Genomic DNA, 23,655 nt, shown 5'->3' with positions numbered 1-23,655 from the left:
TAAATTGCAAATTGGATTGGAACTCTAAATGATGTATTAAAAGATGAATGAGCATTGTTTGTTATAGTTTTGTCTGTGAGGCCGCTTATCTTTTGAAACTAGTGATTTAATTTGTGCGAAACTGGGAATTGGTATCAGCTGTCACATAACCTGCTTTGTATCTCATTTGTTGCCAGAAATTTGTACTTTGCATGGTTCTATAGTTAAATACCACCTCTTGTTTGTTATTCTCAAATTAAACTTAAAAATTGGAACCAATACACTAAAGAGAAGTGATACCCGAATGCCTAAGTTACAAAGAACAAACTAGTGTATGTTAAGGTTTAATATGCTGCATAAATTTTGTTGTTATGAAAAACTAGAACTGATCAATAGGCAAACTGAATGCATCATTTTAAGCAGGTGATTCCTAATCTACCAAACCGGAAGCATCTTTGAAAGAATGAGTTAACACACTGGCGGCTGTTGAGGAGGTAACTTCATGACTACGATTTTGAAACTGCTTCATGTGGTTGAAGTCATTGATTAAAAGATTTGATATCAATACACTGACCAAACTTTCTAGGACCATTGGTGATGCTATGCATAGGCTTCTTAGCATGGGGACCAGCATCTTGGTGATCTCCATCTTATTAAGGCTTGAAGATAACTATTGACACAAATTACTTTATACATATTTGACACATTAAGTACTAGTTTATGAGTATTTGGTAATGCTTAAATTTAGAGACTTAATCACTTAGTTTGCAAAAAATTTCTAAAAGTAACTGACAAAAATATGCTATTGTTTCTTTGAAATAACACCTGCAAAATGCTCAGACAAGTACTATATGAAAATGCTACCATGAGTCTCTAACTCACAAAGCAAGCAATGACCATTTATAGCCTTGTTCAATGCTTCATCCAAGTAATATATGAAAGAACTACCCTGACCCACAAAGAAAGCAATAATCATTTATAGCCTTGTTCAATGTCAAGTACCAATCATGCTTCCGCATTTATTTGATTTGATGTTTTATCATTACCTTGATCCTCTATTTCCTTTGTTAATTTATCATTATGCTATTTTCTTATTTCTTGTTTACAAGTTACATACAAGGTTGTAACTTGAGGACAAGTCTCTGCATGACCATTTTTAGCCTTATAGGTTTATTGAAAGCATAATGTTGCAAGAGAAAATTGACCCCCCCCAAATGCGTCTAAATTCTGACTTGCTTTGTACTGCAACTCCTTGATATTGTGTTGCCCACGTGCAATGTATAAAATCATATAAGCATATAGGAAGAGAAAAGCTAGGAAGTAAATAAAATTGAATCAGAATGAAGGGGTATAACATTAGATTTTAGTGAAATTTTGAGCACTAAAAGTAATCAAGTAAAAACTCTGTCAACTTTATACATCAAGTAAAAACTCAAACTCAAGATGCCTCATACATAGACATGGATGTCAATGCAAATGCAGATTATACACAATTCAAATTTGTTTCTATGAAAATATTTTTCCTACTTGTAATTCTTTCCAAAGAATCTTGTTTTGTCTTTAATAGAATAGTCAATGTATTCAAATTGAATTTAGGAAATAAAAATGATAATTATCTTCCCCAATTTACTACTTGGTGGTGAATGGCAGTCACACTCGAGGTTGTGGTTTCGTCGCGATCTTTGATAATCTGGAAAATTGTGGACAAATGCAGCTGAAATTTCGTTCGCAGAGGCTCCAAAAACCTTGCTGGTAAGTAATCATAGACAATGATCACTGGCATGTAGTTGCAAATGATGTTACTGCTGATCATACTTCACACATAATTGAATTTTCCATCCGATGATTTTCTGGATAATTGGATCTGTAACTCACCTCTAGAGCTAGAGTTGGAGGCTAATGATGAACTAGAAGAAACTGATACATAAACTCCAGTAGGCCTCACTCCAGGTAATTCCATTAAAGGTTCATTTGGGCTCTGAAAAATGTTCACCGCTTTTCTCATCCTTGGCCTGAACATGGAATCAGGATGCAAACAAGCCAAACCAACCATCAATGCCCTTTTTGCTTCTTCCTCATCGAATTTGTTCTCTAGTCGTTGGTCAACACACTCAAGCAACGCATTTTGAGCATGCAAATTCCATACGGAATCTACAAAACTATTCCCTTGCTTAAGCCAGTTTAACCTTTTCCCACATATGACTTCAAGAACTACCATGCCAAAGCTATACACATCTGATTCCGGTGTAGCTCTCCCGGTAAAGCTTAGTTCAGGAGCCAAATATCCTAGAGTTCCATTTAGATTTGTAGTCACTGAACCTTCATTTTTGAGTAACCTTGCTAGTCCAAAATCTCCTAAATGAGCATTGTGATTAGAGTCCAGCATGACATTGTTAGGCTTAACATCTCTGTGAACAAAAGGGTTTCCACACTCTTCATGAAGGTAAAGTAATGCTGATGCCAATCCTGTCAATATCTTGTGCCTGGTTTGCCAGTTCAGACTGCCCTTGCCTATGAAGTGATCAAGGCTTCCATTTTGCATGTAATCATAAACCAAGAGAAGATTCTCACCTTCGCTGCACCAGCCTTGGAGCTTCACTAAGTTTTTGTGCCTAAGACGCCCTATGGTACATATTTCAGCTAAGAACTCTCTTTCACCTGTATACACAACCAAAGAAACAAGGGAAAACAAAATGGTCAAGAATAGAAGAAAACCAAAATCTTAGGGAGATTATGGAAGGTGTAATAAATAAGGTGCAACTACTTTAAGTAGGTTCAAAATCATGGAATCCATATCCATGCATATAGTTTTTGGCTAGTTGGCCAAAATGGATTCAAGTCACTTGTTCCAAATTCAAAGGGAGATCCCTATCAATGAACCACGAGCCAGTCACACAAATGAACTTGACATCACTTTCAACCCAAAATCTTAAGGGCTAAAGACAGTTTGTAGGCCCCTATCATTTATATGTTGCTCAATTTGACCATTCCTAACCTATATGGGAATTCTTACTCACACTTGCCCTCCAACCTTAAATAATGACACATCACTAGAACACTTTCTCAGTCTTTTAAATGGCAACATTATCTATTGCAGTTATTAGTATCTTTTCTTGAGGTGTGTTATTTACCAAAACATACCTTGCTTAGAAGTTGCTGAAATCTTCTTTACTGCTACAGTTTTTCCGGAGTCCAATATGATGCCTCTATAAACACTACCAAATGCACCTTTTCCCAAAAGATTTTCCTGGCTGAATTTGCATGTTGCCCTTGATAGTTGCTTGTAAGTGAACACCTTGGGGATATCAGCAGCCTTCTTTGTTAGGCTTTCTATATCCCCTTTCTTTTTAGCCCTTACATATGTTCTCCTCAAAGAAGCAGCTATCCAAATGCAAGGAAATAAGCATACCATGACAACTACCAATATGGTCTTGATGGTGCCAACTTTAGTGAGTTCAACAGAAAGAATAGGCAGTGGCACTGATGTGAATACCCAATTGAGGACTTGGTGGCTTTCAGGAAAAGTGTTGTTGCCTGTGGAGGCTGTGAATCCTACATAAATGGAGCTTGGAACTATGTCAGGTAGGTTAATTGAATGGTTAAGGACACTCTTCAATTGGCTCTCAGTGTATCCCACAGAGACAAAAATCATTTTACTCCATCCATCATAGTCAACTCTGACCTCAATGTCTCTTCCACTTTTGAGGTCAATGCCAGAGCTATTGAGACTCTCAGATGCAAGTGGATTTGTTATGCTTGTTGTGACTATTCCAATGTGGTTTCCATCTAGATCAAATTCATTCATGAAAGTGTCCATCTCCAGAGCTATTTTTTGAAAACCGCCTCCTACACAACATCATTTTCAGTTTAGACATTAGACTAAAATGTTTTGTTTTGTTTCCAGCAACATTAATGAATGAAGAGTCTCGGGGTCATGACAACCTAAGTTAATTTCATTCACAGAACCATAGGGATAGTATGCATCTTGCTGAAGTATTAAACACATTGAAACAAACCAATTCAAAATGTTAAAACAAATCTTATTTTTGGTCATGAGTACTAGTTGAAATTTTAGATTTGGAAAAAAAAAAGAAGCTTACGCTATGCTTTTAGTTGGTTTTCGGAATGCTCTTGTTTAATCATTTGAGCTTATGTGTGCAGTTGCAATATATGTACAACTCACAAATTCCAAATCCAGCAGACCAAAAAAAAAAACCAAACTCAAAATCCAGAAATAGTGTTACACACCAAGAAAAAACACAAGCCTACACAATTTTTACCTCGTTTCCTTTTTATATAATAAAACAATAAAAACATGTGTTAGTTAATCATCTTCTTTTCCAACTCTTCTAATTTTTTAGACAAAACCAGTAATTTGTTTTTTTTCTTTTAAATCATGTCCCTTATTTTAGAGATATTAGTTAATCATATCTTGCTTAGAAGTTGTAACACATTCATGATCTTTTATCAATTATAATCAATGAGTGTTTTCTATGGAACTCCTCTCCTATTCTTTGAGTTGTATGATGTGTGGCCGCATCAAATGGGTATTACTTGCATCACCCATCAAGATTCTGATAAAAAAAAAATCTTTTGACTTATCCAATACATTGGGTGATATGTGGCCAGAAACAGAAAACTTTGAAACAAGATATTTCATACAACAAATAAATATACTATGTTTACCTTGTGTAGACTGATCAAACATGCCAAGATAAGAGCCATTTGGTGAGGGCCTATTATCTTGTGCAAACACTAATGCCATTCCATCACCAGCGTTGGTTGAATTTTCCGAAAAGGGAGTGATCCTAACAGTGAATGTGGTGGAGATAATGGCAGGCCAAACCTTCACAGGATGAGGGTACAAAACCCTTCCAACACTGTTTGTTGTGTTAGACAATGATAAACTTAAATTGCCACTTTGTTGTGGCTCTGGGGTGAGACTCAAATACCCATTTCCAGCGGTGGCTGAACCCATGCAAAGCAACTCACCATTGGTGCAACTCTCGGGAGTGAAAGTAACAAAGGAGAAAGTGTTAGGATCAACTACAGTGCTTGCACCACTTTGTGGTTGGATCATCAAGTTAGAGAGCAACAAAAGCATGATTATGAACATGGTTGTTGTATTGTGGAATGTTGTTGAAGACCTTGAACTTAATTAGAAGAGTTTACTTAGTCAATGTTTTTTGATGTGCAGGTAGAGAGAGATATATATATTGTGGAGTGTTAAGTTCTTTTGTGATTTGAATGTTGTGTTGTTAGGAAAGGAAACATTGTTGACTTGTGCATGTAGATAAACTAGTTTCCCAACTCAACAATGTCAGGGTATTTTTGTCTTTTTCAAAATATGAGCAATGCCAGAGTAGCACTCTGAGTTTTACTTGACACACAAGTTGACTTCTGGACCGAATTTATGCTTCTTGTTAATTTATTTGTTGGGTTGGTAAAGAGGGGTCTCATATGGGACAATGGTGCATGCAAATATGAGAAAGGACAAGGAGCTTATATACTTCATTGGAATTTACACCTGTTTTGTCTTTTTCGTTGTTTAAATTTTGACCCTTAGTTGTTTTTCAACCCAAACAAGAGGTCCGATTAGCTCCTTTTCTGTACTACACTACTACTTATGTACTGTATGGGTGGCTTTAGATTTTTTTTTTTTTTTGGGGGGGGGGGGGGTTGAACAAGAGTAATCTTTTTTTTACTATTATTCTAGAGTAATCTTACATCAATATTCTTCCTCTCCCATTAATGAGAAATTACATTGGAACTTTCTTATATCTTATGATTTCGTCATGTTCACTACTACAAGACATAATTTTTATGACGGTTATTACTCCTTTGACAATGATTTTCAACGTCTTTGTAATAGATATTGTAAAAATTCAACACTTTCCACGACGGTTAAAAAATCATCTTAAAAGATCATATTCAACATCAGTTTGAATGCAAGTCATCTTTGTATATTTAGCATTTATTTTAAAGAAAATTAAAAAGACAGAATTTAAAGATGGTTTTTAAATGAAAATTGTATTTAAATGTGGGTATCTAAGACCGTTTTCATTTAAAAACCCTTTAGATGTCTCATTTTACAGACAGGTTTTGGGCCAAAACCGTCTAAGAAGCAATAGTTTTCTAAGGCAATTTTCACGAGAAAACTGTCTTAGATACCAAATTTTCTAAGACAGTTTTCATGTAAAAATTGTCTTGTAAATTAAGTTTTCTAAGACAGTTTTGTCGCCAAAACCATCTTAGAAAACTCTAGTTTCTAAGACAATTCTCATGACATAACCGATGTCGTATTTATTTTTATTTTTATTTTTATTTTTGCTAATTAAACTTTGTACCTGCATGGATCATTGTTTCCAATGCCGAAAATGCATGGAACATCAAAGACAACGCATACATCATTTCCCAATTCTTGATAAATGACTACGCTAGCATTTATTCATTGCAAACAAAAAATAAAATAAAAAATATTGCTAATTAAAACTTTCCATGATTAACCTTTGAGGTTATTGTAACACAATGTTATCTCTTAATGTGGGCCAGATGGAAATATTATCCTTACATTAACAATACTATACAATTTTTACATATAATATTAACATGTGTAGACTTGCACAAGAAGCTTATGTCTAACTATTTACAACTTCACAACCAACAATTCCAAGGGTAGCACCACTAACATCCTCAAGAAGTTCACACATATTTTGTGGATTGATCCAAGATGCTGAAAGAATTTAGGGAGCTACAAAACATCTTCACCATCAAATAACATATACATCCTCATTAATTGTAGAAAGAATTAGAACTCATAAATATTGGCATAGAAATACTAATTAAGTAAATAAAAGAATGATGAGCCTTAATATAATATTCACAACTAAGTAAATAGTGTACCTCTGACAAATTGAAACCAAATACAATACATGACAGTAAACTATTATTATTGTATTATAAATAATAAGTGATGCTCCAATTGATCAAACATGAACACAACAAGCAATTATAAAGAATTATAAGACAACAATATTACTAACTCAATATTTGCACCATACATACATGTCCTTAGATAAAACACTTGCTCCTGCTTTTAGAAGTAATTTGGTCGTTGTAAACAAACCTTTAGGGCCAGCTATGTGAAGAGGTGTACATTAATAATAATTTTTGGCATTTGGATTAACTCCATAACCCAAAACTTTGTTTAAAATGTAACACTATTTTTTTTCTCTAAAGAAGCATATTCAATAAAAGATTATATATGATTAGGTTTTTAAAGTTCAAAATCTAACCTGCATAGTTGATATGTACTCCTTGTTCAACAAGATAGGAAGAAATATTTGCATATCCTTTTGATGCTAGATATATGCTATTATAACAAACATAAAAGCAAATTAATAAAATGCACTTTCTCACCACCACTATATTTGATTATTTGACTATTCTATGCTCTTTGTGATTTTATTTTTTTTAAAGGGGAAATAGGAGGGAAAACCAAATTCAAACTTGAAGGCATGACATTAACCTATGAATTATACACTATACATAATGATGAGGCTATCAATTGGATTTCACCCTATTATGTCATCTGACAAATAAATCTATCTTACTTCTATGAGAGTTATGGCAGATTTTCACTATACATAATGATATAAATTAAACATTGAAAAGAAAAATACCTCATATTCAATATCTAAGTATTCTTCTTCAAGTTTTTTTTTCTTGGATTCACTAATTTCAAACCTTCATTGTCTGGTGCTACTGATATTGCTAACCTGATATAAATTAACAGGTGGAGGCATGGTATTTTACACAATAAACAATTTAGAGAGGCAGGACACCATACCCTTGACTGGATCTTAAATTCTCCATAAGTATTCTTATTTGAGTAACAAATAAACCCAAATTTTCCTATCATATAAGCAAGTCGGTCCAGAAAAGATAAGGCAAATCCACTATAATAAAGATAATGATTAATCTAGAATGATTTGTCACCTTGTAAGAATACAAAAGATGAACCACTAAATTCACAAAATGATCACCATGTCTCTCTAGTTCAACTCTTTTATGTGTGATAAAAAAATACAAAATATGAATATTAATATATGATAACATGCACTTTAAGGAACATAAGAGGAACTACCATGCCACAAATTGGTTTGCATAACAACTTTGAAGATTGTAATATTTCAAGATTTATTTGATCATATTTGTTTGCCCATTGGTATTAAATTACATGACATACTTGACCTGCTCCTCCTTTTTCTTTGTATGTGAAGCTTGAAAACCCCATGTGCTCCCTACAAATTTGATCCATGCATCAACAACATTGGGTTCCATCGTATAAGAAGTAATGGCTTGCATCATCTCATCTTCCTAATATAAGAAAACTTCATAACAAAATATGACAAATAATAAAATGGTTTACATCATACTATTAATTCTAATATATCCCTCTAAATAATTTTTTTCTTCTTTTCATGAAGATGTGACCCTAAGGCATGAAATAAACTTTTGTACCTTTGTTTTTAAAAGTGAAATAATTTATTTGCTTGCTTCATGAAACTTCTCTCTTTACTCTATTGCATTGTGGTGGTGCATCCGTGTCAACAAGTTGTTGGCCTGCAATAATATTTCAAGCTTATGTAAATGTAATGTCAACAAAGGATAATAGAAACAGATCCATGTAGATCATACTAAAGAATGAGGATAGGAAAGCACTAACTGCTAATTGATACAATCATGTATATATATACACAATAAACTTTAATCCCTCCTATGTTAAATCTAACAAAAGAAATTTGGTTCATGCTAACTAAGAAAATTAGTTGACCACATTAAACTGCACCAATTTTAATTAAAATATTTTTTTTCTCAACTTACTATTCATTGGAACTTGTTATCAGGAATAAAAAAGAGTCATTGAAACTAACACCTCAAATAAATAAAGAATACCTTAGAGATAATAACTTTAAATAAGGTAGAGTTAGTTAAAAATTTCTTATATTTGAGAGCAACAAAAGAGTGTTTTTTTTATATTTGAGACCGGAGGGAGTATATGGTTATCAAATGCATGCAAAAAAATAAAAAGATGTAATTCCTGAGTTCAATTAAATGTTTTTTAGCACCATAGTTCAAGATTTCAAGAGGAGTTTAAAAACAAAAAAGACTTTTTTCAGTCTGTCTTCAAGCTCGTCTTTCAACTTCTCAAGTTCTCCAATCTCCACAGCTAATTCCTACAAAATGCACTCCAACCATTGTATATCTATTTCAAAAATAAGTATCATTTAGAAGTAAATTGATTCCTACAAAATAAACTAGTTATTTCTTTGGAGACATCATCATATTCAAGCTCATACTCCACGGTTAGTAACACAAATTCTTAATCTTCCTTTCACCTTTAAAACTAAGGCATTGGTTATTTGCAAGATCAGATACATAAAGAAGAAACCAAAGATGTAGAACTGAATACCCCATCTTTCCCTTTCCTCCCTCAAAAAAATATATCATTTTTATTATGTTGATAAAACCATAAGGGAAGAAGTTGTCCTTTTCCAATATGAGGGCATGCGGCATGCCACAAGTCTCTAGAGCATTTGCATATATACCAATGAATGATGACCAACAAGAATTGAATTGTATATTTTTTTGTTAGCATTGTTCAATATTAAGAATGAGCACCCTTAAATCATTCTTCCTCAACTCCTCAAGCATTGAATCAAGAAGTTGCAACTTGCCACTTGCTTTTAAATCAAAATCAAGATACTCAATTGGTTTAAGACCCTTGTTGATAGAAGATTATCCAAGGAGGAAAAGTTTGGCTTGGGAGGGCTCAACATGGATGGACCAATCACTTGAGTAAGGAGTAAGAGATTTCAAGAAAAGCTTAGCAAGAGACTAAATTCTCTCATGGAGAAAAGAGAAGAAGAAGCAAAGCTCATTTATTTTAGCCAACTTTTAGAATAAGATTTATTTCATTTTTAACTATATTTTTGGGCCTATTTTTGGACTTGTAATGAGTTGCTACCATTTTATCATTGTTTTTAAGTCTTCTAATTATTAAATAAGTTATTAGGCTTTGGGCCTAATTTAAGGTTATTAGTAGGAGTTATAAATAGACTTCCTAAACACTTTGTTGGCAGCTTTTGATGAAATTTCATATTAGACATAGTTAAGAGAGTGTTTCTCTTGGTTTTTGTGTGAAACCTTAGGTTCTTATAAAAAAAATTCTATTCTTTGTGACGAATCATCCTCAACTTATCAACCTTCCAAGATTGTGGTATTGTTCTTTCCATCTCATTTTCTATTTTTTCTTTTTTTCTTTTTATTTTCCCTAATTTCAGAGAGTCCCAAATAGGTTTCCCAGTAGTTTGTTGATGATAATAAATTGGATTCGGAAATTAAGGGTTCCATCACTTGTTAAGAGAAGGTTGCAGTTCCGGACCAACAAGATAGGGATGACTACAACACTGTCAACAAATACCACAACAAGAAATGAATCTCTTAAGAAAATTTACATACATTTGACAACTTTGGAGTTAATTAAGAAAAGTAAAGGAACACTGAATCAACTATAAAAAATACATGTTTGTTTATCAAATTCATTTTAATTTTCAATTAGCAACACCAAAACAACATCATACAATATACATAAGATTTTAAACTTAAAAATAGATTCAATTTAAAATCATATCAATTATTAATTAATGAAGCATGAATCCAATTGATTATATTTGATGCCATACCCAAATTATAAATATCTCACTCACTAGTAACAAATTATTAATAGTTTCTCACTAAACATCTAATAATTAAGTTGGTGCAACTAAATATTGTAGCTTAAAACAGCTAGAGTCTAAACCTAAACCAACTTTATATTGTCTTCGATATCATGTAATGCATGCAACTTATTAGAAAGTACAACCTAACCTTTCGGCTGGAAATAAGAACATCAAGAACTACCTCAACACTATCAACCTTTGATGAGGAGTGAAGAATTGAAGCATTTGAAAGCAAAATAGAACAATTTTGTTCAAGTTGCAGATTAGATATTTGTAGAGGAACCTAATACTCAACAAACCTAAAGGAGTCAGACTTGCATCTATATCCAATATGACTTGACAACCTCTCCTTTAGTTGAGTAACACCTCTCCTTCATATGGCATGTACAATTGTGAAAAGGATTCAACAATACATATGCCAAGTGATAAAGTAAGGCACAAACAAGAAATAAGAAATTCACAATTTGACCTGTTTTCACTAGAGTTTACAATTCTCTTACATGTATCTCTAACTTTTTTGCCTATATATCATATTATGATAATTACACAGACAACAAGCAATCAAAAAATACCCACAATTGGACTTAAGCTTATTCCATATCTAACAATGCATGCCAACAAAGCAACAACAAACACATGAACTAATATAAGGTCAAAACCAAAAGCAGAAACAAATGCGACCCTGGAAAACTCAATAAATGGAAACGAAGTGGGCGCGTACCAATGAAGCACAACAATACGTTGCCAAAGGCAACAGTTGCAGCATTGCGAGAGGGCAACTGAGTAGACAGAGTGAGACATACACAATTGACAGGCGAGAGGGAAACTCCAAATACAAGTGAGAGAGAAACAGAACTGACAGTGAAAAATGAACTTTTTTCGCAAATGACAACTAGGACGTAGGCTTCACGAGGACAGAATAAACTTGAAGATGACATTTCAAAGACGGTTTTCATGAAACCGTCTTTGAATACTGCCCACATTTCAAAGTCAGTTTCACGAAAACCGCCATTGAAATGTGGGCGATATTTACAAATTGCCACCGCATCTAATACAATGATGGCTTTTATATAACCGACTTTAAACATGCGTCATAAAAATCTCTTTTTTTAGTAGTGGTTAAAGAATTAACTCTAGTACAAAATTGATTATAAATTAATTTTTATGTGTAATTTTATATTAAAAATTGATTATGAGTTTAAAATTAATTTTAAATTTGAATCAAATTTGAGTAAATTTTAGATTTGATCAAAAAAATTATATTGAATAACTAGTAAGTCAAAATCAATTTCACAAAATTAATTTCATTCAAAATTAATTCTTCTTTTTCCGGTGGGGAATTCCTTCTAGTGATGACTGTGGTCTTTATGATGCCCAAAATGCCCACATTCCAGGCAAGGGCCAAGCTAGATGCACCTAGCATTATTGCTGGTGCACCCAGCATTTAATTTGAAAGTTCAAAAATACCCCTGGCCTAATTTTAAAATGTTTGTGTGCACCCTGCCTCCATTTCTCATGCGTTTCGTACTCGAAGCTCAGCCCCTCCATTTGTGCCGCTATTCTTCTTCCCTGCGTTTGCGCAGTCGTGTCATTTTCGTTGGCCCTTGGAGCTTCTTCTCCTCCGTTGGGTGTCAGCATTGAGGACATGCATTTGGCTACTCCACCGTCGACCGTCGAGGTAAGCTACTTCTCCCCGTGGCTGTCATTTCCGTTTCTGGTTTTGTGTTGTGTATGGATGTAGTTGATCCGCATTAGAAGTAGGAAATAGGTTTATGCATACGGATGAAGTAGAATTAGGTTTGTGCATACGGATCTAGTTGATCCATGTGAGGTTTGAGGATCAAGTTGATCCGTAAGCCTCATACGGATCAACTTGATCCGTATGACCCTTTTTTAATTAAAAATAGTAAAATAGGTATTTTATTTTTGAAAAATTATTTTTATTAGGGTTTAGGGTTAGTGTTGAGTGTTTAGGGTGAAGTAGAATACGAATGAATAATGAAATAACTTTCAAATTATGCTCTAATTCTTTGAACAAGTTGATATTGCTTTGAAATTTCATTATGCTCAAAAGTTTGGTTTCTATGGTATTATGTTTGAATTCTTTGAACAAGTTGATATTGCTTTGAAATTTGGTTAGTTTGTATTACTTTTTACTTCAGTGGATATGATGGTGTTGTTGCATGTTTGAATAATCGAATACCTTAAGCCAAATGACTTTAAAGAAATGGTCAGATTTATTTTGTGCTTGAATTTTGTAGAAGTTCTCTTATTTAACCTGTCCAAAAGGTAAAACGCATAAGTTGATTTTAGCTGATATGAGAAACTCAATATTTTTACCTTTTTAATTCCTTATCCTATTAGTAGTTATGGAGAATTTCATTGAGATACCTAAACTAAATGTGTACCACATACTTTAGATAAGTATTTAGCCTATTAATTATATTGTCATGAATTTGTGTGGTTTAGTAATGGAATGAAGATGTGACCAAAATGTTAGTAGTCATATGTTATTCGTAGTTATACATTTTGTAGATGTTTAGGATTTAGGGTTAGTGGTGAGGGTTTAGGGATTAGGGTTTAGGGTGTAGGGTTATGTAGTCATATGTTTATTTGAATAGTAAATATTGAATTTGACAAAATAATACATGTGCGTCAACATTTGCAGATCATGGTTAAAACCAGAGGGTTAGGTCGTGCCTTAGGTAAGGTTATAGGCAAAGCCCTGGGGAGACAGGATCATCATGATTCAGATGATGGTCCCCAGCGACGAAGGCCTACAACATCCGCACGTAGGCAACAGGAAGTTGCCTCTGTTGCTGAGGATGAGCCTGTGGTAGCTGAAGACGTACATGCACATGGTGCAGAAGCTGGTCTTGATGCTAAGGGATTTCTAGGTGGGTCGCGTGACCCATCAGTACTGACGGAGTATGGTGACCATGTTGCAGTCATCGTATGGAATGGAGAGGTATTTAAAATTTAAAATTTAACTTAATTGTTAAGTATTTTTTATTATTTAAATTTGTCATAATTATCATTATTATGTTTATTAGTTGTCGAATCATTTAATTTTTTTTTTGCAGGAACGTCCTGAATTGAAATTATCCTCCCATGGCAGGAAGGTTCAAAAATTAGGGAGGCCTGCTCCAGAAATTGAAGGGCTAGTCGTTGTCACAAGATTAAGTCCTTTGATCACATGTTCAGTAGACACTGGCGATCGGGAACTTATATTCGCTTTCGTGGAGAGGTGGCATAAGGAAACTAGCAGTTTCCATCTTCTTGTTGGGGAGCTGACATCACCCTGGATGATGTGGCGTCTCTGCTTCATCTGCCAATTATAGACACATTCCATACCTTCGAGCCTCTGCACGTCGACGAAGTCGTGTTGATGTTGGTGGAGTTACTTGAAGTCTCTAGTGAGGAAGCTAGAGCTGAGACAATACAGTGTCATGGGGCATACGTATGCCTATCTTGGCTATGAGATATTTATCAGAGGAGATGTGAGGCCGGACATTGGACTGTTGCAACTCGTGCCTATGTTCTGCATCTGTTAGGTTGCATTCTTTTTGCTAACAAGAGTGCAACCCATGTTCATGTTGTTTTCTTAGATGCTTTCTGAGATTTCAGTCAGAGTGGAAGCTATGCATGGGGAGCTGCCGCCCTAGTGCATATGTACGATCATTTGAATTATGCTTGTAAGAGCGAAGGCCGACAGCTTGCTGGTTACATCACTCTATTACAGGTAATTAATATGTTTTTAATAAGTTAATTACAACCATGTTTTTAAAATGTTCATTTGACATTTGTTTTCTTTTGATCTAATCTTTGTAATGTTAGATATATGAGCACTTTCCCTCAGTTGTTGAGTGTTTGACTGATCCGGACTATGATGACATCTCACAACGTGCATGTCGGTGAATTACTACGAAGGCTTCTTTGAAGTCCTTACCTGCATCGACATATAGGAAACGTTCAGTAGTTCGGAAGTTTGGGAGTTTGCTGGATGGTTGTTGGATGCCCTACGATGAGCATCGAGGAGTTCGAGAGTTTGATTTGATTTCATGCTTCTCCGGACATCTACGATGGGGGCCCGTTGTCGTGAGACACCGCCTAGAGAGGGTGATGCAACAATTCAGATATGTTCAGACTATTCCTATAGAGGCTACAGGTTTCAGGTTGTCATTTGAAGAAATTGACGACAAGTGGATGCACTACTCAGACTATCTTGCAGTAACAGGGCAGATTTGTGTTGTGCCAGGACAATGTGCATCAGATTACATGGACTGGTTCTTCATGATTTCTCATCCGTTCATGACACCTGAACAGCCTGCAAATCCAGCCCGACATCCACCTGTGACACAACATGACACATATGTGGAGCCACATATCCTGAGGTCCCAATGGCACCAGCAGCACCGGCACATGCCTCTTCTGATGTGGAGCAACCTAGACATGTAGTGGTAAGTAATACTATTTGGGTTGTTTTCTATTTGATAAGAGGTTTTCCAAGCAATCGCGGAAAGGTTGAAGCATCTGCTCAACCTAAGGATAGTCACGACAGGCACAAAAATACACAAGGTCATGGAAGACTGCATCAGGATCGCTAAGGGTGTCACACCATATGACAATGTTTATGTTAGGGCGCGACGAAGACGGCACACAGATCAGTCGTAGATGATGTTTATAATTTTCTTGTATTTGACAACATTTTGGTTTTCCCAAACATTTTGTATCTGTTAAATTATTATAATTTTTATTCTATGTTTATTCTTGTTGTGCGTGTCGTCTTTTTAATTTGAAGCATGGTTAAATATTGGCTTTTATTTATTATTGCTATTATTATTTGGAATAGAATGGTCAAAGACACAACATAAGGGTTTGTTCTCTGATTTTGCAATCACCTTCTCTTATTAGGAGCCAAGAGTGATTCGTATATACTCTTATCAATATAAATAAGCAAAAGTTAGATGTAAAAAGTCCACGACCATCACCAATAAAAAAATCACCTTCTTTTTTGCTCAATTTCAGAATTCCTTTATTGGAGGATTTCATATTGGAGTATCTGTAGTTACTATATATGGCTGGAATATCTATAGTTACTATATATGGCTACCCTTGCCAATGTGGTAGCTAGTGACAGAGCTACATCCAATAATCCTGATTTCATATTGGAGGATTATGTGGACAATAAGGGAGAATATTTTTTGTGTAACTCAAACCAAACCAACTAGTTGATTAACATGTTTGTTCAATTTGAGTCATCGGATATCTGACCAATTTTTTTAATTAAAAATAGTTTAAAAAAAACATAGTTTCTTCACAAATTTGATAAATAATGCTCTCATAAAATAATGTAAGTTACTGCTAGATGTTCAGTCTTCATTTATGTCAACATAGTCTCTTTTCAACATCATGAAGCTTCTGTACTGCTGTATTCTACTAATATATGGAGTTGACCACTACTTTGCCTGAGGATGACAATTCCTAGACCATAACAATGCTAGAGGCGGTAAAGGACAACGATCTTTTAAATAAGTCTGTTGTACATGCACAAACAATATTATGTTAACAGGACACAAGTGATTGCATAAATTTAAAAATAAGACTATCTATGTTCAACGTACCTAAACAAAATGATTGTCATAGACGTGATCGACACAAATTATGCAATGCAAATGGTTGCGCACCAAGGACCAACAATCTTCACCCATACCTAATAAAGCAGTAATCGATTGATATCCACAGTTACTGTCAGCTTTGACATCCACAATATAGTCAATGAAATCGTGTATAAATGACTGAAATTGATCCAACATCGGCATGATCCTTCTTGGATTGGGCTGGTCAGAAGATGATGCACTACGCTTCACTGAAGAATTGCTATTTTGCAAAAAATGTAAAGCATCAACATACTCCCAGTAAGATGGATCATGCTTTGTTAATCTTTGGTTTCTGTTCATCGGTTTCTTCGGTGCACCTTTAGTGTTGACCTTTGTTGGAGGAGGACACATGGAGTTTTGATCAGGGTATGCAATTTCCCGAAGTTTACTCTTTAGAGTAAACTTACCACAAACATCAAGTTTCTCAAATCTTTTAGATATGGTTTTCATCTCTTCCTTTATGGTCACTTCGTGCTCAGATAACCCTTGATCTAAAAAACTGAGTCTCCTCCAAAACATATGGATTGAATCTAGTGGGATGCTACCAAGAACATATTTAGATAGCTCACATGCACAAGGAAGACCTGCGTAGTTCTCATGAAACAACCACAAGAAGAAGGATTCTTGCCAGCATAATGTACATGCTCAAACTCAACAACAATCTGATTTAAAGCATACCTTGAAACCATTCCAAGAAGCCTCTTGTATAAGGTAACTTTAAAAACATGTCCAACCACATGTGTACTTGTTTCAAAAGATGCTTTAATTTCAGTGTGTTGCAGCGTGATCATGTTATTCATGGCATCCCAAACACTACATAAGTCTCAAAGGCTATTCTGTAATACTTTTTTTAAAGCCTAATGAGTAGATTCAACCCTACATTTGAAATACACAAAAAATAATAAACATATACAATAATTAAATTCCATCAATTCATCAACCTTAATAAAAATAGTTGAACATTTTCATACCTATTTGTTGTTGTGTTTCCTAAGTACATCACTTTATTCGTCCAGGTCGTAAAAAAATTTTCCTTGTGGGGGATTATCCATGTTTCGTTAACATAGTCAACAAACATTGGCCAAGGTGAACAAGCAATTTCAAACTTCTTAAGGCATTCATCGAACTGCTGTTCCGAAGGACAATCAACCAGACTTCCCCAGGCATCCATGACATACTCCCAAGCATTTTTTTTTTACCAATTAGTGATTTACATTTTGCCTTGACATTCTTGTCGATGTGAAACCTGCACAACAAGTTTGTACACTCAGGGAATACAATTTTCATTGCATTCATCAATGTTAGGTTTCTGTCAGTCACAATAACTCCAGGGAGGGCATCATGTCTTAGAAATATACCTCGAAACTGTTCTAAAGCCCATACCACATTATTAACACATTCACCCTCCAGATATGTAAAACCAACAGAGAATGTAATTCCCGTTGGTGTCACACCAACAAAGTCAAATAGTGGGAGTCTGTACATGTTTGTTTTGTAGGTATTGTCTATCAAAAACATCAAATTACATGCATTGCATAACTTCACTACATCAGGGTGACACCAAAAGATACCACGTCTTCATCCTTTAATCTATGTCAATGAATATATTGATCCCGTTCAAGAAGCTTCATTAGATGTTGCATTTCAGTATCACTTCCTCTAATGGAAGAACGGAATGCACTTCTTGTATTGTATATTTGTTTGATTGTTGTACAACTATTGGCATTGTACTCTTTCAACATTAGCAAAATGTTTCTTGGTTTCACCATTGACTTGGTCATATCAGTAATAATTGTCTTTTCATCCTTAGTCAATCGCCTAACGTATGGATGTCCAACTAATGACTTGGCCAATTCATTATTATGAATCCCACACATCAACTTCACCATCCAACGTTGCCCTCCAACCACTGGTTTCCCACGAAGCTTGAAGGGACACCCACATTTCCTACTCCCAATATCTCTTCTAACAAAATCTTTCTTCCTAGACCTATACTGACCACTCTTTTCACAACCAATTAACACAAATGAAGTCCTTCCTCTACTACCAGTGTTTGTGTCAGACCTCATAATGACCGCCACAAATTCGTTTTCATGAGCAATGGATCGAGCTCACTGCAAAACATCATCTCGGGTACCAAACACCTACAACGCAACCCACACAATTTTAGTCTTCTAAGGACATTGATTTTATGAATTAATAACAATAATGAACATTATTACCTGAGAAGTATTGCACGCATCCGAACACTCAACATGTTGTTCATTCACACCACATTCTTGTTCATTTTGATCATCCATATCAACTTCTTCAGACATTATATTGTCATACATCCATTGATCTTCGTCCATTTTAACAACAAATCAAAAATTTCAACATGACAAACATACAACACTTAACCGCACTATACATATAATATCATGTCTACATAATCTTTTACTGCACACCATTTTATAAACACTACAATTGATAATCATATATAATAAAATACAAAAACCCTATATCATTCTACATACAAATTATTTCAAATACACATATAAACAATTAATTTATTTTTAAAAATGAGCATACAAACATATTAATAATTAAAAAATATTAAACTTAAAAAAATGTTTAAAAAAATCAAAATTTGTAAACCTTACGGATCAAGTATAAACCTTACGGATCAAATTGATCCGTAAGACTTATACGGATGAAGTTGATCTGTATAAACCTTACGGATCAAATTGATCCATATGTTGACATTCCACTTACGGATCAATCACCACAACAATCATCACCGACCTGTAACACTTTCACCATCACTCAAGCATCACCTCTCTCAACAATGAAAAACCACACAAAAGAGAGAAATGAACAAAAAAAGCATGGAGGTGTAAAAGAAAAAAGTACAGGAACCAGCTTAAAAAGGAAGAAGATAGCACAAGGACATTTTTTGTATAATTTCAAATTGCTGGGTGCACAAACAATTACGCTGGTGCACCAAGCATCAACCTCCAGCCAAAGAAGGTGAAGGCCTTCATATTCAACTATGAAATATTTAGGGAGTTGCTACGTGCACCCAGCATTATTGCTGGGGCACCCAGCAAACAGTGAAGTGGCGAAACTGCCCTTCAGCAATTATTCTTCCGGAATAAGGTTCTTCCGGAAAGTTTCCGGAAATAATTTTTCCGGAAAGTTTCCGGAAGAATCTTCTTCCGGAAGATTAATTTGTGTCTTCCGGAAATACTCACGGACAATTTCCGGAAGAACGTCATCCGGAATGTTTCCGGAAGAAGCTTCTTCCGGAAGAATTCCATTGTCTTCCGGAAGAAGCTTCTTCCGGAAGTTAGTTTTTTTTTTAATGCGTATGTAATGACGATTTTGCCCTTGTGTAAATTTCTTTAAATTAATGTCTTCAGGCTGTGTTTTACTGCGCTTTCTTTGTTTCTTCTTCCGTTTGCTTTGTTTCTTCTTCCGTTTGCTTTGTTTTTCTTCCGTTTGCTGTTGTTTCGGTGGTGGTCCCTTCAGCAGTCTGTTGGTGGTCCGTGAAGTGAAGTATTTGAAGATTTGGTGGTCCCGTGTTCCGTATTTGAAGTTTTATTAGTGGCTGTTGTTCCTATTTTGTCGGAGGTACGCGTTTATTTGTTTTCCGGTTAGCTTTTAGAGAAGAAAAACAGTAAAAAATGTATCCGGAAGAAATTTTAGGCACAGAAGGAGGAAGGTCCGGAATGACCACTTCCGGATGAAGGTCTTCCGGAAGTTACGAAGGCCAATTCCGGAAGAAGTGCTTCCGGAAACTATTTCCGGAAGACTTCTTCCGGAATTGGGCTTCGTAACTTCCGGAAGACCTTCTTCCGGAATGTTAAATTATTACTAATTTTTAATTTCTGTTTTATAATTTTTTTAATTTCTGTTTTATATATATTTCTGTTAGTTAATAATGAATTATTGTTTAATTAGGTATAATGATATATATTGTGGATTATAATTTTTTTGTTTTATAATGTATATATATTTCTGTTTTATAATTTTTTTTATTTCTGTTTATATATGTTGTGGATTATTGATTTAATTAGGTATAATGGTATAATATTAAATGATTTAGGTAACTTAAATGTATAATGGTACAAAAATGTTTTATTAGTTGTTTATTATAGTGATAAGTTTAGTTTAAGTAAATAATGTAGTTATAAATTTAGAATATAGTGATAATTTTAATATAGTCGTGTATGATGCATATGTCCTATTAATATGTTTGTTATTTAAGGTGTAGTAAATTTTTGGATGTGGTTATATGATAATTTGAATGTACTTGTGTATGATGCATATGTCCTTAAGATGGACGAAGATCAATGGAGGTATGACTTTGCGATGTCACAAGAAGTTCATATGGATTATGATTATGATAATCAAGAAGAATGTGGAGTGAATGAACACATGTCGATTGTTCAAATGCTTTTAATACATCTCAGGTAATCATAGATAATTTGAGTCATTGGTTGAATTGATGGTTTGTATGAAAATTAATATGTTAGGGTTGCGTTGTAGGTATTCGCTACTCGAGATGATGTTTTGCAATGGGCTCGAACAGTTGCCCATGAAAATGGATTTGTTGCAGTGATTATGAGATCTGACACAGAGACCGGTAGCAGAGGAAGAAGTTCATTTGTGTTAATTGGGTGTGAAAGGAGTGGTACGTACAAGTGTAGAAATAAAGAATTCGTTAGAAAAGACACCGGGAGTAGGAAATGTGGTTGTCCCTTCAGGCTTCGTGGGAAACCAGTGCGTGGAGGGGAAGGTTGGATGGTGAAGTTGATCTGTGGGATTCATAATCATGAATTGGCGAAGTCCTTAGTTGGACATCCATACGCCGGGCGATTGACTAAGGAAGAAAAGAAAATTATTGCTGATATGACAAAGTCGATGGTGAAACCGAAAAACATCTTGCTAACGTTGAAGGAACACAATGCCGACAGTTACACCACGATAAAGCAAATTTACAATGCAAGAAGTGCATATCGTTCTTCAATAAGAGGAGCTGATACCGAAATGCAGCATCTGATGAAGCTTCTCGAACGTGATCAATACATTCATTGGCATAGATTGAAGGATGAAGTTGTGGTGCGTGATCTGTTTTGGTGTCACCCAGATGCAGTAAAGTTATGCAATGCATGTCATCTGGTGTTTTTTATAGACAGTACCTACAAAACAAACAGGTACAGACTCCCACTACTTGACTTTGTTGGAGTGACACCAACGCGATGACATTCTCTGCTGGGTTTGCATATCTGGAGGCTGAGCGTGTTAATAATATTGTATGGGCTTTGGAACGATTTCGAGGCCTATTTTTAAGACACGATCGCCTCCCTCTTGTTATTGTCACTGACAGAGACCTAGCACTGATGAATGCAGTGAAAACTGTGTTTCCCGAGTCTACTAATTTGTTGTGCAGGTTTCATATCGATAAGAATGTGAAGGCGAAGTGCAAATCTTTAATCGGGGAAAAAAATGCGTGGGACTATGTAATGGATAACTGGGGTACTTTGGTTGATTGTCCGTCCGAATACGAGTTCCATGAGTCATATCAGAAGTTTCAAGTTGCTTGTTCGCCTTGGCCGATGTTCGTTGACTATGTTAACGACACATGGATTATCCCCCACAAGGAAAAATTTATTACAGCATGGACGAATAAGGTCATGCACCTAGGCAACACAACAACAAACAGGTATTAACAACTGATTTTATTTGTTAGTAACGATTAATATTAAATGGTATTTAATTGTTGTATATTTTCATGTTTGTTGTGTATTTTAAATGTAGGGTTGAATCAGCTCATTGGGCTCTCAAAAGAGTACTACAAAATAGCGTTGGAGACCTATGTAGTGTTTGGGATGCCATGAACAACATGATCACGCTGCAACACGTCGAAATTAAAGCATCCTTTGAAACCAGTACGCATGTGGTTGGCCATGTATATAAAAAAACCTTATACAAGAGGCTTCTTGGGATGGTTTCGAGGGATGCTTTAAATCAGATTGCTTCTGAGATTGACCGTCTACGTTATCTCGGCAACAATCTCTCTTCTTGTGGTTGTGTGATGAGAAGCACGCACGGGCTTCCTTGTGCATGTGAGCTTTCTAGGTATACTGCTAGCAGCATCCCATTGGAGTCAGTCCATCTTTTTTGGAGGAGACTTTGCTTTTCAGACCAAGGGTTATGTGAGACGGAAGTCACCATCAAGGAAGAAATAGAGGTCATATCTAAAAGGTTTGATGAACTTGATGTGGCTGGCAAAGTAAATCTGAAGAGTAAACTTCGAGAAATCGCATACCCTGATCATAACTCTATGTGCCCTCCTCCATCAAAGGTGAACACTAAAGGTGCACCGAAGAAACCGATGAAAAGAAGTCAAACATCCACAAAGCGTGATCCGTCTTACTGGGAGTATGTTGATGCTTTTCATTCTGTTCAAAGCAGCAACTCTCCAGTGAAACGAAGTGCATCATGTTCTCAACCGCGTCAGCCAACAAGGATCATCCCGATGTTGGATCAATTTGCGTCATTCTTTCAAGGTTTCATTCGTGACGTTGTGGATGTGAAAGCGGACGGTAACTGTGGATATCGGTCCATTGGCGCTTTATTAGGTATGGGGGAAGATTCGTGGCCGTTAGTGCGTAATGAATTGCTTAAAGAACTTGGCAGGTGGTCGCATGAGTACATGAACCTCTTCGGTGGCACAGAGAGATTTGAACAATTAAAGTTGTCCCTACTTGTTGATGGATTTTCAAAGGTATGTTTTTAGGTTAATTTTTTTTAATAACAATGTTTAAATTACTTACATGTGTATGTTTGGTTCATTCAGGTTAGTGTGGACAAGTGGATGGATATAACAGACATGGGATATGTGATTGCTTCACGGTATAACTAATCCTTGTATCGTTGTCCCAACAACAAAGCATGACATTTTTCCCTCTTAGAAGTCAACCACCACCTGACTCTTCTGGCCACCGCATCATATGTGTCGGTCACGTGTTTGGAAATCATTTTGTTCAGGTACATTGAATATAGTTAGTGTAACAATTATGCAATGACTTCGCTTGTTCGTTTGGCACGGTCAGCGCATGATATAATGTTTGTTCATGTACAACAGGTTTATTTGAAAGACCATTGTCCGTTGCCGCCCCCAGCGCTGTTGTGGTCAACCAATTGTTATTCTCAGGCAAAGCAATGGGCAATTCCATATATTAGTA

At 35.4% G+C, this 23,655-nt stretch overlaps 2 protein-coding genes and 1 long non-coding RNA gene across 3 annotated transcripts; 2 read left to right on the top strand and 1 right to left on the bottom strand.

Annotated features, from left to right (window-relative positions):
- Positions 1-1,591: 1,591 nt before the first annotated feature.
- Positions 1,592-5,095, bottom strand: LOC102665030 (probable L-type lectin-domain containing receptor kinase S.5). The gene is made up of 4 exons (XM_026127633.1): positions 4,666-5,095; positions 3,121-3,825; positions 1,855-2,637; positions 1,592-1,755 (listed from the first exon to the last, which is right to left on the bottom strand). Exons 1-4 carry the CDS (start codon positions 5,093-5,095, stop codon positions 1,592-1,594), a joined length of 2,082 nt encoding a protein of 693 aa, XP_025983418.1.
- A 9,682-nt stretch (positions 5,096-14,777) lies between these two features.
- On the top strand, positions 14,778-15,221 carry LOC102664894 (uncharacterized). Its single transcript, XM_006590012.1, has one exon. The coding sequence runs from the start codon at positions 14,778-14,780 to the stop codon at positions 15,219-15,221; it is 444 nt and encodes a 147-aa protein (XP_006590075.1).
- Positions 15,222-23,395: 8,174 nt separating this feature from the next.
- LOC121172994 (uncharacterized) lies at positions 23,396-23,655 on the top strand. The gene is made up of 2 exons (XR_005886976.1): positions 23,396-23,458; positions 23,556-23,655. It is a non-coding gene; the product is annotated as an uncharacterized lncRNA (long non-coding RNA).

Source organism: Glycine max, chromosome 10 (genome assembly GCF_000004515.6).
Source record: "Glycine max cultivar Williams 82 chromosome 10, Glycine_max_v4.0, whole genome shotgun sequence".
Classification (NCBI taxonomy): domain Eukaryota; kingdom Viridiplantae; phylum Streptophyta; class Magnoliopsida; order Fabales; family Fabaceae; genus Glycine; species Glycine max.
This window is presented reverse-complemented; position numbering and strand designations above follow the sequence as displayed.